This window comes from Micrasema longulum, unplaced genomic scaffold (genome assembly GCF_059751315.1).
Source record: "Micrasema longulum isolate JH-2025_06_02 unplaced genomic scaffold, ASM5975131v1 h1tg000306l, whole genome shotgun sequence".
Classification (NCBI taxonomy): domain Eukaryota; kingdom Metazoa; phylum Arthropoda; class Insecta; order Trichoptera; family Brachycentridae; genus Micrasema; species Micrasema longulum.
Genome location: NW_028277510.1, coordinates 437,174 through 451,672, shown reverse-complemented (window position 1 = coordinate 451,672; position 14,499 = coordinate 437,174). Strand labels below are relative to the sequence as shown.

The window sequence follows — 14,499 nt, the reverse complement described above, 5'->3', positions numbered from 1 at the left end:
CGTAATAGACACATACATGCTGTAATTGGGCCTCCTGGCCTATAGTGGTGCAAAAAAAAAACATGAAACAAAGTGGTGAAAATTATAAATAAAAATAGCCAAAAACTACAAGCATGTTCATACAGAGAGGTCAAGCAAGAGATGTGAAACAGCAAAGCATGACCTACAACAAAGCTAAGAACTATTGACATTTTGCCTGAAAATAGGAAAAACTTTTTGTCCTTGAAGTCAAGATTAATCATTTAAATCTATTTAATTTATCTTTAATATACCCGTGCTAGGGTTTTGTATTTTTTTTAAATATAGAAACAGTGCAAGAATAGAATTGTGTAAATTCTCACAAATCTGTTTTTTATATAATAAATATATTTTGAGTTTGTCCAAATACTTGGGTTTCAGCGCTTTAAATTCACAGAAATCAACAGATAGAAAAATAAAAAAAATATGGAACTCAAGCTCAAGATCCTAGGTTCAATTCCTGGTAGGGTGGATATGATGTGAAATATTAGTTTTAAAGGTGGTTCTATTCTGCAATATTTCATTGTTCCTGGACTGGCATCTGAAGCGTAAGATTGATCACTTTACCTTCCAAGAAACAAAAATGATCCAGTTATGCCAAAATCGGAGTACCAATGCAGTGCTCTATGCACCCTTGATTCGGGATAAGGAAATGATGACGTTGAAATAAATTACACCCTAGCAACATACAAGCAGCATTGTCCCGACATAACATGAAATTTTCTAACAAGTCAACACGAAAATTAATAATTGTGCTATAATAAAATTGTTAGTAAAATAAAAAAACAAAAAAAAAATGCTGCCAGATCCAGCTTCATAGCTGGCGCAAATTTTTCAAGATTCTAAAGATAAAATACAGAACAGATTATAAAAATCGTGCGTACATATACAGGGTGTTCTTTAAACCCTGTCACATCCGAAACCACGATGATCAGTATGAGCAAGACATATAGGCTCATTCAAATATTTTTTTAGAATGAATATTTTTTTTTTTAAATATGTATAAAAAATATAAAAATTAAAAAAACAAATGGTTGCTAACTTCTGTAGGGGAGAATCGAGGGGGGACGCGGCAGCGCGGTTTTCGGTTTATCAGACTCCCCCCCCTCCTCGTTTCACCCCTGCAGAAGTAAGCAACCATTTGTTTTTTATGTATATGTATTTTTTATTTTATTCGTTCTAAAAATTAATTTGAATGTGCCAATATGTTTTCTTGCCCATACTGATCATCGTGGTTTCGGATGTGACAGGGTTTATAAAGAACACCTTTATTTTTTGTTCATTTTGAGGAAAGAAATATTATATAAGTATGGAAATGGTCACACTAGAAAAATAAATGCACACCCCAGACAGTAGTGAAATCAGTAGCTGGGGTGTTATTTTGAATCTAGCGCGAGGGTAGAGAAGATTTCTACTTGGTAATTTTCATTCTTTGCATGCGCCTACACATTGCTTCATATGTAACCACACTGATGATCAAACATCAAATTACGTAAAATAAAAAATAATAGTTTTATAATTGACATTTCACAGTTCGACATTATAGAACTGTTTACGGTTTGACTTAGTACCTACCGACGCGTAACGTACAGAACACAAATCATAATCTATGACTGAGCGTACTCAACTGTCATATCTATGATTTGTCTATAGATTTCTGGAAATTTGTGGGATGTCTGTGGTGTTGTCTCTGTTCGTCAGTTGTCTCGGTCATTTTCTGACTTTTCTGGCCAAAATAAGTCCACCCTGATTGGTGCTAAAATAAAACGAACGAAGAAACCTTTATCGAAATGTTTCGAAACCTATTAAAAAACCCAGTTAAAAGTTTAGTCAGTCAAGGACTCGGTTGCCAACAAACCAGAGTAAGTAGTAATTTTCAATATTCATTTTATATTTTTCTGACCAACGAAATACTATTTTATGTTTATTTGTTATATTTCAGAATACTTATATACTTAAGAGAAGATTTCCCCCAATGCTGAGAAAGAAACAAAGCCACAGGACTCTTTTGAAAACGAAAAATTATATTTATGAGGTCGTAGAAAACACGAACTTGAAACCACTGAAGGAGGTTAATGTTATATTGACGCAATACATTGCCGGTAAGCCTCCTACATTCTCAAACGAACTTGTTATCCTAGAGAAAATTATTTAGTTTCTTATAGTTACATTGTCAAAAGCCATTTTACATATGATTCAATTTTTCTTTTCAAAATTGTTTGATTGTCATTGATTCGTCGTAGATGTAAGTGCTTGTTCACGTTGACTCGCGGGCGTGGTGGCGATCGCGGTCACGAAATATCAAATACATAGTGTAATATGCAAGTGTTCACGTATTAAACGCAGGTGCGGCGAAAGTAGCGGGCCAGCAGCGACTGGCGCGTGCGGCGCGCTCGCGGTTATAACAAACCTTTGATGATGTTTGTGTGTGTTCACGTCGAACTAGTGGCGGAGCGAGCGATTCACTCGCGACGTCAGATAAGTCAACCAGTTTGAACTCGTCGCTAGAAACTATAGAACGTTTTTATCATTTCGTTCAATACAGAAGAGTGACGTGTACGTTATAAACTAGAATATAAATACTAATGTATAAAATATTTTTACCGAGTTTTAAATACAGGTAAACACAAACAAAATATGTTTTGAGTTAATTACCTCTATTTTAGATTTTTATAGTTTTTTATTTGTTTTTATATGCCATCAACTTTATTTATACATTTCTCTTGAATTTTCCGTTGAAACTCGTTCACCCATATTTACCCCCAGAGTATTGGGTACTTGGTCCCATGAATATTCAAATCCAGTTAACACAGATCTCCTCCGAGTTTTGAATAATTAACAGCACCTGTGCTTAAATAATGAGATAATCCATTTAAGCGTTTTTTTTTTTAGCTTTATCTGAATAATAGCTGCTCTAAACTTTTGATGGAGCAAAGAGATTGCGGTTTTAGGAAAATGTATTTCATACTTGTGAATGCCGCTTTTGCTTTCGCCGTTTTTTTAAGCATTCTTTTTCTTGTTTTCTATATTTTATTAAAATGTAAAATACATCACAACCACCCATTACAATGTGCATATGAGTTTACTACTTGCAAACCTGGCAAAATCCATCTTTCTTTATTTTGAGCAAATCACAAAAAAATGAAACCATTCTTAACTCAATTTTTTTTTAAACTTATTTTTTTTATTATAATCAGTAAATATTTAATACACATTTTTCTTATTTGTTAAACATGCCGATATTATTAACTATCATACTAAGCCGTATTGTCATTGCTAGTCCGCACTTGACATCACTAGTTTGTCGCCATTGAAGGGTACAGGGAGAGAAGGGGGATAATCCATCATTTTGTCAAAAGTCAAAACGAACTCCTCCGAAACACCTCCTTGTTTGTAATCTTGTGTTTTATTCAATTTATTTTTGATACAGGCTAATCGAGGGTATTGTACTGGTTAAAACACGACTTGAAATACATATATGTCTACAAGCTAAAAAGGGATTTTTCAACGTTTAAAATTGTTCTCCTGAACATTTTACAAATTGTGACTATCCCCCTCCCTCCCTGTGCCCTTAATATGTGATATATTTATGTTTTTATTATATTGTCAGGTATATTAAAGTTTTTTTTTCTTGGTACTGAAACTGAAAGTAATAGTCAAAAATGTTTTTTAGGACTGGGAGAAAAAGGGGATGTAGTTCAAATGAAGCCTCGAAAAGCGTATATTGATTTCCTTCTACCCGGCCTAGCAGTATACTGCTCCCCGGAGAATATTAATAAGTATGTTAGTAAAAACATAGAGGAAAAAAAGGCAACCAAGGAATTTAGTTCCCTCTTTGCCCAAAGGGTATGTATATATCTTTATTTGTTGGAAAAAGAGAGTTGAGCCTGCCTCGTAGGGAAGTATTTGGCGCATTCATAACACTACATGCGGTGTTTCGTGATATAGCTCTTATATTAAATGCCGTGTTAAAATGAATGAGCCTTTCTTTTATAATTTGTTGTATATGTTTTTTTTCCAGACGATGAAATATCTTTCTAAATTTGTTCTCTACATTAGTATGAACATTTCTCATCCTTGGGTTCTGGAGCCTTGGCACATCCGAGTTTCCTTTCGGAAATTAGGATTCATCGTTCCAGAAGATGCCATAGGAATGCCCCTGGGGGAAATAAGAGGCCCAGATCCTACCCTTGAAAATAAAGAATTCCTTATTACAGTCACAGTAAGTGAAAATACGTATATGTTTTTAATAGATGGCATTTTGCCAATGCCTTGTTTTAGAGGGATGGGCATCACAAATTTGGAGAAATTCTAATTTGACATTTTTATTTAACAGAGTGTTGGATAGATTCTCTTTACCAAAATAAAGTTACAAGAAAATGAAAAGAATCATTCATTAACCTTTTCATTGTTTATCAAAATGACGGAATAGTAGTTTATGTCAATCAGCTATTAGCAGGAAGCAAGCCGTACTTACTAGGCAATTACATACCGCTTCATAGTATTTTTGGTAAATATTTTCAACAATAAATGGACACAAAAAACACAATATTTATTAATGTTAAGTTCTAAAATAAGGTAATACTGCATTTTCCTAATGAAAATAAAAGTTTTACTTTTTAAAAATGCTTTGATGTTTTTAGATAAATAATAATGAAAAAGTGCAAATTCGAACAAGAATACGTCATTGGGGTAGTGGTGAAGAACGTCCTCCTAGAGTGGAAAACTATTACTATCTCAAAAGAGAGGCCCTGTTCCCTGAAGAAGCTGAGACGCTGAGTAGTATGCCCCTTCCTGCTCCGAAAGTTGAGATACCGGAGGTGGATTCAGCAAAAAGAATAGATTCTAGTTAATAATTTTCATTTCTTGTTTCATTATCTTTAGGAAGTCATTTATGTCTGTATAGTATTTATGGGTAAAAATCTGCCTTGATTGATACTGGTGTACAAAACAACTTATCTAATTAATTCATTCACACACTCCTGTTTTTATTTGGTAATTTATTAAAGAGTAATTTACTTTACATGAATTCAAAATGTATGTTATGTACACATTATTTCAAAACAAAGTAAATTATTTTATAATAGTTTTTTATGATCACGATGACTTTTTTATCATCAATTAAGGTGGTTTTTAAAATCTCTAAGATTTATACCAATCGCAATGCAGATATAATTTTCATATTCTAAGAGTTTATAGATTCGAGCCATTCGAATTGAATTGTCACTAAAATAAAATAAACTGTAGAACTCAAATTGTCTTTATTTTTTTAATGTGCATAATGAATTGAACTTTAGTTCTATGGTGTAAGCTTGCATTTTTAAGATTTGAGCGAGATACTGTAACGAGTCAATTTCGATGCGTAGCTACTTTAATTAACGCGGCTGTGAACATTTAACATATTGCCGGCACGCGAGTTGAAATTTTTGAGAATGGCAACTCTGTGTGACTTGTGAAAAACTTCTGGGTACACAAAACGCACGACATAAAACCGTGACTGGCAGGATTTGATTCACGCGACGAGAAAAAAAGATCAAAGATGTAATCCCTCATAAAAATGGACGTCTCTTAGCAAGGCGTAAGTAATAATCTTTATTTATAATAGCGCGATTTTCCAAAATCGATTTTTTCTGATTGATTTTGTATTTTTCACCAGGTTCAAATACCTATGTGAAATTTTCACATTTCTTAACCTCAATCCTTTTATCATTAATTTTATATACGAAGTCATAAAGCACCATTTGATTCATGTGAGCACGCTACTGAATATTATCGATTTGTACGGCAAAATTGTCACCGAGCTGTATGGTAAATTTGAAGAGTTTTGAGATATATTTGCTCCAATTTACATGATGATGGGACGAGATACCTCAGATATTTTACTCGGCAAGCTGGAGAAAGCATGCTGGCTGAAATCTCCATGTGGCAAATCATAAGGAACATTACTAAATCTATCTGGAACCACGTGCTTCTTCAAGGTCGAAGTAGACGTCAAACGCTATTGTCTTTCATCTTGAAAAAATGCTGTTTTGTATTTTTGTTGTGTAATTTAAATTCATGCAAAATTATGTAGAAATTCTTATGTTGGAATGATTATTTATAATATGATGATTTCGTCATCCATGATTGTGTAGTATTCATCTTAATTGAGAAATGCTAGGACATATTTTCTAGTTACAGTAATTGCATATTTTGTACAAGTCAAATCATTGTTAGTAATCAATATAATTTAAAAACATTTTTGGGAATTGTAATATTTGAAGGTATACTTTATATTTTGAAACGATCGACAATAATATTTGTTAACATGAACTCGTCCGGTTGAGTTTCATATAATTCTTTACTAAAATCTGTTGTTAATAAAACATTTATTTTTATCATTATTGTGCCGTACTATAGTATCATAATATACTGTTGATTAATTTTATTTTGAGAATGAATGTGTTATCCTGTATGAAAATGTCGGAAATGTATGTCAGATTATTTTTATTATTAAAACGCAATCGTTAACAAAACAATCTTTTATTTCATTGAGTCGAAGGTAGTGTGAAATTCCATAGTATTGATTTTTTCTGTAGAATGTTATCACGTAATGTTGTTTGGAGAGATTATCTTACATTTTATATATATAGTTTATTTGAATTGCCCTCTCCTAGGAGGCATACCTTAATTTACCTTATCTATTAACTGAGGTTTCATATCTCTTGTCTGAGCTAGTTCGGTGAATGCGTTTGTAATAAGAGTCGGCCATATAATATTTAATTTATTTTATTAATTTATTTAATTACTTTTTATTTACAAATGGGTAATATTTATTTATCTGATACGTTTTGAAGAGACAACCCTTCCATTGTCTAGGATTAGATTGTAATTTTGTCTTTACCCATTTGCAAGTGAGCTAGATTTATATGGTTGATTTTTGTTCAGCGGCTGTCCATGCCATGTAGGTGGTCTTATGAGCATCTACATGCGTGGGGCGAGCTCTAGCCTTACAATGCGGCGCTAGAATGCGGAGCCGACTATAAGTGTTGCAATATAAAATAAATTGTCAGCCATGTTATTGCTGAGATGATTATAATTATGATTTTTACACATCATCTACTTCACGTACAGGAATGGCGGCCTCCGTGGCGTAGAATTCAAGACGCTTGACTCACACATGGAAGGTTCCCGGCTCGATTCCCAGAGAACACACAAATTGAATTTTTTAAAGCCTGGGTGTTCTGTGATGTAATTCACTACTGATGTGGTGCAAAAAATAAAATAAAATATACACTTAGATAATATCCGTATGAGTAAACATGAACAGCCCGTAAAGTAATGCAGGCTATAATTTGTCAAATAAATACCTGATTTACACAAATCAGAATGAATTGACTGTTAAATGATGCTCGCTTATGCTTCCTCTTTTTTCCGAGAGATTTTTAGATATTCAATCAAATGCATATGGTTTCAAAGTATACCGATTTCTTGCTTCTGAAACACTACAGCATGGCCTCGATAGTCCGAACACCCTTGTAATTTACACAATGTAATTTTTCACTAAATGTTTATAGCCAATTTTCATAATTTTTCAGTAGAGATGATTTTCTGTTTCGGATATGCAAGAAACCATTATTAAATATATTTTTACGCCTTGATAAAATACATAGATTGAGATTAATTTTTTGCACTTCGGATATCTAAGATAAGTATTATTTAAATAAGAAAACACAATTTGAAAATGTCTTTGTCCGTTTTTTAAACCAAAATATGCAGTTGTCCGTTTTTGAAACCCATGGAACTGCAAATGTCCGTTATTTAAAGGATGTTTGATGATAGTTTTATTAGTAACTTGTTGTTGTTGAAAACTCTCTCTTAGCTCTAAAAATGACAAAGACAAGACAAACTTCGGCAGTTGATTTTGAATTATCAAAAGATTATGAAATAAGAGCCACTATGACACTTTAGAGCTTATAATGCATAGAATGTCCACTTTTGAGGAAAAGATGGTGAGTAAATTTCCATTTTTGATATGGGGTACTACAAATGCCCATTTTTTAAATATATATCTTTAGTTTTCTGTTAAGAAAATCGTTTGCTCTTTCATAACTAATCAAAAAATCCATTTTGAAAAAATGGCAATTGTCTGACTTTGATACAAGGGTCCTCATTTATTTCATTGAGCTGGGCCCCGATTACAATTCAAATTCAAATTAATTCTTTTTACCAAAATAACATAAAATATTTAATCCATTATATTGGGACAACATATCAAACCAGGAACCTTGAGCAATGGTTTGACATTATAAATGTATAATACTCTCCAATGGTAAGAGTATTTGCCCCTTAAACATACTTTCACCGATGTGAAAGATGTCGATCTCCAAAGTGATAATGTTCAGCTACCTGATCTTCCAATCGGCGCAGCCAGAGGCAGGTTGGTTCTGGAAGCCGGGAAGTAAAACTGTGCCGTCTTTAAAATTACCATACTCCATCATGTGGAGATACCTGAGAAATTTTTTTGAACCCTCTCCAACATGAGGGAATATCTCGCCTCGTGCGGACTCCATATCACAGAGCCACTCTCAAGCCTGGTCCGAACCAACGAGTTGTGCATGGTTCTGAGTGTACGGGGATCATTGAAATGTTATGGGTAACAATGTGAAGTTATCTTCATCTGTATAAAGTAAAATAAAATTTTATTTATGAAAATATAAGCAGTAAAATATATAAATAAGTGTCATCGTCATAAACCTGCAATTATTTTACATGTCTAAAAATTAATTTTATAATTAATTCCACTATCTATTAAAGCAATTAGTAATGAAAAAATGTTTAAAAAGGCTATAAAAAAATGGATAGTGGAGCTAGGTAGAAGTAAAATGGATTGTCTCATTCACCCATACCAATGCTGAATCAACTGCTCCACAACTGTATAGCTTATGTTAGTTTTTTGTTGTTTTCATTGTGTGTTTTGTAATATAAATAATATAGATGCACATAAATACTTTGTTTTTAAAACTGTGAATATTTGTTAATTATGTTTGTTTTTTAAGTGAGTCTTCTTTGTTTATTCTCAAATGTAATAAAAAAAAACTAAATTGTTAAGTGTCCTCAGCACGGGAAACCCCAGTGAGGTCACATTATTTTTATTATAAATTATTTGTTGATAGTTTGTAAGCGAAAAATATGAATAAATAAATAAATATAAATTTTAATTTTTCAAACAGAAAATTCAATTTTGCTTTATAAACCATTGAAGTTAACTGTTACCTTCCCATTGTTATACAGACCCTGGATTTGTTATTTTAAAAGAGGTTATTTTTTAAATGATTGGGTTTGTAGATATTATTATATGTTTTTAATTAATATATTTTTTAGAATAATTATATCTTTTTATATTACATTGATTAATAAGCACATTTTATCTTAATTCCACTCTACAGTTAATATTTTTATAGCCCTACATTAGAATTCTGGTTTACATTTGAAATAACTTAAATAAACTCTGTATTTTACTGAATTCATTCAATGAATTTGTATTAAAACTAGGTAATATTAACCTAAATATTTTTCAATACAGTTTTCATTTTAAACTAGATAATATTTATGCAGTTGTTAAATGAAACGTTTTTTTACAAAAACTGTATAACTGAAATTGGAATGTTTACTCATTAACCGCAAGAAACATTCTGTATAATTGTAAAATGAATGAAAAATTTGGATTGTTTTGAACAGAATATTGTAAAGCATGGAAAACATGTTTTAAAATATTGTGTTCAAAACAATCCAAATGTTTCATTAATTTTTAATACTGAATGTTTTTTTGCGGTTAATGAGAAAACATTCCAATTTCAGTTATACCGTTTTTGTGAGAAACCATTTAAATATTTAAATTTATTTCTGTGTTGCTGTGTGGATATTAGAACAAAAACACATTGAATATAAACATTGTGCATTTAAAAGCAATATTTTTTACTGGCGTGTAGGATATATCCAATTTTTGACGCAATTTAATTTTGGGCAGTTATAGAAAATGGAAATGGAGCTGTTCGAAGAGCAAGGTTCGAACCTCGGGTGTCTCTGCAATTCCACCACAGTACCACAAGCAAACTATATTGCATTATTTTGACACATTAGTATAAACTTTTAATATTTGTATTGTTGATATTTCTATGAGTTTCATGGTGTATAGTTTTATTTGCTGCCCAGATGATAGATACTGTAGTACTGACCGAAACATTAGTAAAAGTGCCAACAACACAGCATAACAATAAAATATTTTGTCAGACTGATACTCCATAGTGATTCTGAATCAAAGTACCTATGTAAAATAACTTTTTCAAAGCAATTGTTACTGTGCTGTGGAGAAATCAAAATCACTTTCTGCTTTGCTCGGATCCTCTCTGGTAGAAAGTTCAGGCTCTGTGTCTGTTTCTAGTATTCCTAATGGTTGTGCACTTGGAATATCTCCTTCTGTTTGATACTGATCTGTTGTTTGACTGTAATCATATTCAGCATTCTGATTATATTCATTTTGTTCTGTTCCATCGTAAGTTTGTCCAACGTTAGTATCTTCTGATGTTTCAACGTTAGGGTACATTGCCTCGTCAGTTTCTTGCTGCGCCATTTCGCTGCCATGAGTTGTATTATCTCCTTCTCCGTATTGCACTTCGCCTCCTTGAGAATATTCATTACCTTCATACATTTGTGAGACATTTCCTTCATCATAGTTTTGTACTTCTTCCCCTCGGTCGGTCGCCTCTTCTTGAGTATAATTGGTATCTGAATAAGTAACACCATCACCAGGCACCGACTCAACTTCACCCACTGTAAAATTTTGATTTGCAGACGGGTCTACATAATTTTGATCATAAACTTGTTGCCCTTCAACATTTTCTCCATAGTAATATTGCTGATTCGGATCATATTCTTGTTCTTGTGTAGCATTTACCACATTTTCATCATTTTGTTGATAGTCCTCGGGAATTTGTTGATTGGGATCATATTCACTTTGTTCTTGTGTTGCATATTGTTCGTTACCATAATCTACTTGGTTTGGATCATATCCCAATTGTTGCTGCCCTTCGTATTCATACTGTTCTGCGCTATAATCTTGTAATGCGGCTTGTTGATTTGGATCTTCTTCTGATTGGTTCTGTGGATACTCTTCTAAATATTCTTCCACTGGGTTTTCTCCATTATATACTTGAGCTGCTTCTGTATTCAGAACCTGCTGATCATCATTATTATATGTTGGATATTCTCCCACATGATTAATGTTTTCATTCGATGCATATAATGCATTTGGCTCATTTTCTATTAGCTGATCGTCTAAGTAGACATGTTGAGCATCTTGATTAAGTGTATTGGTTTCATCCAGTGGTAGGTCACTTGACTGGGTAGTATTCAAATTTTCTGTTGCATCGTTGGTAATACTGTTTTGTTTTTCATTTGATGGTGGCTTTTCACTGTCTCGAATCACATTTCCAGTTTCATCAACTTTAGACTGGTCTTTTAATGAAACATCTTCATAAATAGGTTCTTTGGGAATACTAGTTTTTCTTTCAATATCTTTTTCAGTGGAATCATCTTTATCTTTAATATATTTCTCATTACATATGGTATCACTTCCACCGCTATTATGTTCGCTTTCTTCTGCGCATTCTTCATTTGAGCTTAGGTATTTTCCACTGTCGGCCATTTTTATGGTTTTACTTCCTTTTTGTGATTTATGTTTCTCTTCATTGGTATGATATTCAGATGGTGGATTTTCTCTGTCCATCTCTCCTCTGTGTGTTTTCTTATCTCTGTCGTATGGATGTCGGTTTGGGGGATATTTTTCATAAGGGTTATAATACCTCGAACTTGGCTCATTGTAATTTGTGAATTCATTTCGTATTCTTTCAGTTGGTAAAGAGTGAAAATTATCCTCCGGTGATTTTGGTACAAGAACAAATCTTTTAGAAATCTCTTCAATAGCATCATCTAAGGTGATCGGTTTCATTGTGTACAGGGGATTCGGCTCGTTGTAGATTCTTTCATATCTGTAATTAGAATACTGCAATGGATTGTAACTGTACTCTGGGGGACGAGTAGCTAAGTTTACAGGGACTCTTTCTGTGATTATTCGACCACTGCTTCTGTTTGAGTAAAACCCCGATTCTGTTGATAGGCGAACTGGAGATACGGGATTCTTTACTTGGTTCTTGTATATACTCTGAAATATAAAAATTCACGTTGATTTTACTAACAGTAATAATCCTCTAAATCTCATTACTCTAATTTTCTGCCAAAATGTAACATTAGAAATTTTAACCTGTCCTGAAAATCTAAATAATTGGAGAAGTAGATGCGGGTGTTTGCTGCAAAAGTATTTGCTCCGCTCGGCTCTGTTAAGATATTTGTGTATCTAGAAGTAAAATAATTAACAAACCACATATTTATTGGTGGTATAAACCTGAAGAGACTTGATGCGGTCCGTTTTGGCCTGAAGGAATGCGGCCTTCTTCTCAATATTCTCCAATCTTGCCAGCAATCTTCCATTCCTCTCCTTTCTTCTCTTGTGGTCGGTAACCAACACATGGTACTGCTTTTTAGCTGCAGACATTAGGTTATTTTCTGCAAAATAAACAAATAAAATAAAAAGTTAATATTTTAAAGAAGTAAGTGATGTTGGCGCAGGGAATCCCCGTGATATAAATGCATTATGTGTATGATAGTCCTTAGTGACCGTACTCGTATAAGAATATTTGTGTCCTGGCTCATTAATTTTCAATTTATTACAATATTACACACCTGTGTTTTGATACCAAAAAAAACATTTTAAATATGAAAATGTTGTTTTCTTTAATTATTCTTCATTCTTGGGAATTAAAAAAGTTAAAACTCTATAAAACCTGTATTTAAAACTCTAGCATTGATACAATATTCGAATGAAAAAAACAGAGTTCAGTATATTTTTTCTGTATCCAGGCTGATGAACAATACGGTTCTGTGTGTGAAAAATCTTGAAAAACGAAAATGAGAGGAGATAAGTTTTCCTTGTACTGTGGTTGGCGCTTACGCATACCACTTTTGAGGTCCTGGATTTGATTTCTGGCACAATAGACAATTTGCTTTAAAAATGGTTCTACCCTGCAATATTTCATTGTTTCTGGACTAGCACCTGAAGCGTTAGACTTACCTTATCTTTCATTTAACAAAAATGATCTAGATAAGCCTCACTTGGAGTACCAGTGTCCTGTGCACCGCTTAGAGTGGATAGGGAAATGAAGAAGAGTTTTGGTGGATAAAAACATAAATTTTATCTGACATGTTACGAAGTCTCATTTTGTAATTAAAATTCAAATGGTAGGCGCTACGTTTGCCTATTACCTGACTGCCTAGTCAGTACCAGAGATAATGTAGAACTATTACTAGTTGTCAGTACTACATTAATTTTGAACGATTAAGTTTATTAACTCTTAAGACAGTGTTAAATAATCCCTTTGCGCGTTCAAGGCGAAATATTCTAAAGTTCAGATATTGAAAAAAAAAATGGATACATACTGATTAATAATTCCTTTTCCATAATTTATGCAAATAAACATATAATTTGGCCCTGTTATAGAAAAATAAATTTAAAATCATAAATAAGCCGCTCAAATTATGCGCGTGCGTCCCCCACCACTGTCTTTAACCGACTGAATCTGTTTTACACAACACCCGCCACAGAACAGCGTCTCAGTCTTCCTTGTTATGAGTTCTATCTTTGTGCTCTCTCTTGTACAGATGTGTTACTGGATTAGTGGACATTCATTCTTCGCGTAGCAAGGATAAATATTGTATGTATTAACATCCAGCATAGTCATACAAATTTTACTTTCCGAAACCGGTGTGAAAATGTCCATTTGAAGATTATAAAAAATACGACTTCATCATTTAAAAAAATAAGAGAGATATATTAAGTCTTGTAACCTATGCCAACAAATGTGACATCACAGCCACACAAGAGTTAACACATGGATAACGTCTTGATTAGTGTCATCGAGCAATCGGCACATTAAACATTCAATCAAAGTAGACATTAATATAGGTATCATATGGCTACAAAATCGTTATAAAAATGATTACTCAATACCTTACTACTTTGTAACAACTATGCCGACTCCGGAAAGCATTTGTTCTTAATTTTAAAAAAATATTTTTAACTAAGGAAGGAAGTAAATATCGTTATAAACTTGAAGCAAAAATCCATGTTAAATAATAATACTAAATATTTTCTCTCTCCAAAATCACTAAATAAAATAAACTGTTTTAAGCCTTGACAGAGAAGATTCAGGTTCTAAAACTGGTGGGCAGATTTAATTTGTTTAGTGATTTTACGCAAAGAAAATATGTTATGTCGTTGTATTATATAAAAAAAACGTGTTTTTATGCGCATGTTGAAAAAGGTCGCATACATACGGCATCTGTATTACGTTCGTTATCATGATTTCTATGTGATGAAGACTATAG

General features: G+C 32.9%; 1 protein-coding gene across 1 annotated transcript; it reads left to right on the top strand.

Moving 5' to 3' along the window:
* The first annotated feature begins 1,666 nt into the window (after positions 1-1,666).
* mRpL9 (mitochondrial ribosomal protein L9) lies at positions 1,667-5,273 on the top strand. Its single transcript, XM_088224719.1, has 5 exons — positions 1,667-1,880; positions 1,961-2,120; positions 3,692-3,864; positions 4,040-4,240; positions 4,662-5,273. Exons 1-5 carry the CDS (start codon positions 1,809-1,811, stop codon positions 4,869-4,871), a joined length of 816 nt encoding a protein of 271 aa, XP_088080845.1. The 5' UTR covers positions 1,667-1,808; the 3' UTR covers positions 4,872-5,273.
* The last annotated feature ends 9,226 nt before the right edge of the window (positions 5,274-14,499 follow it).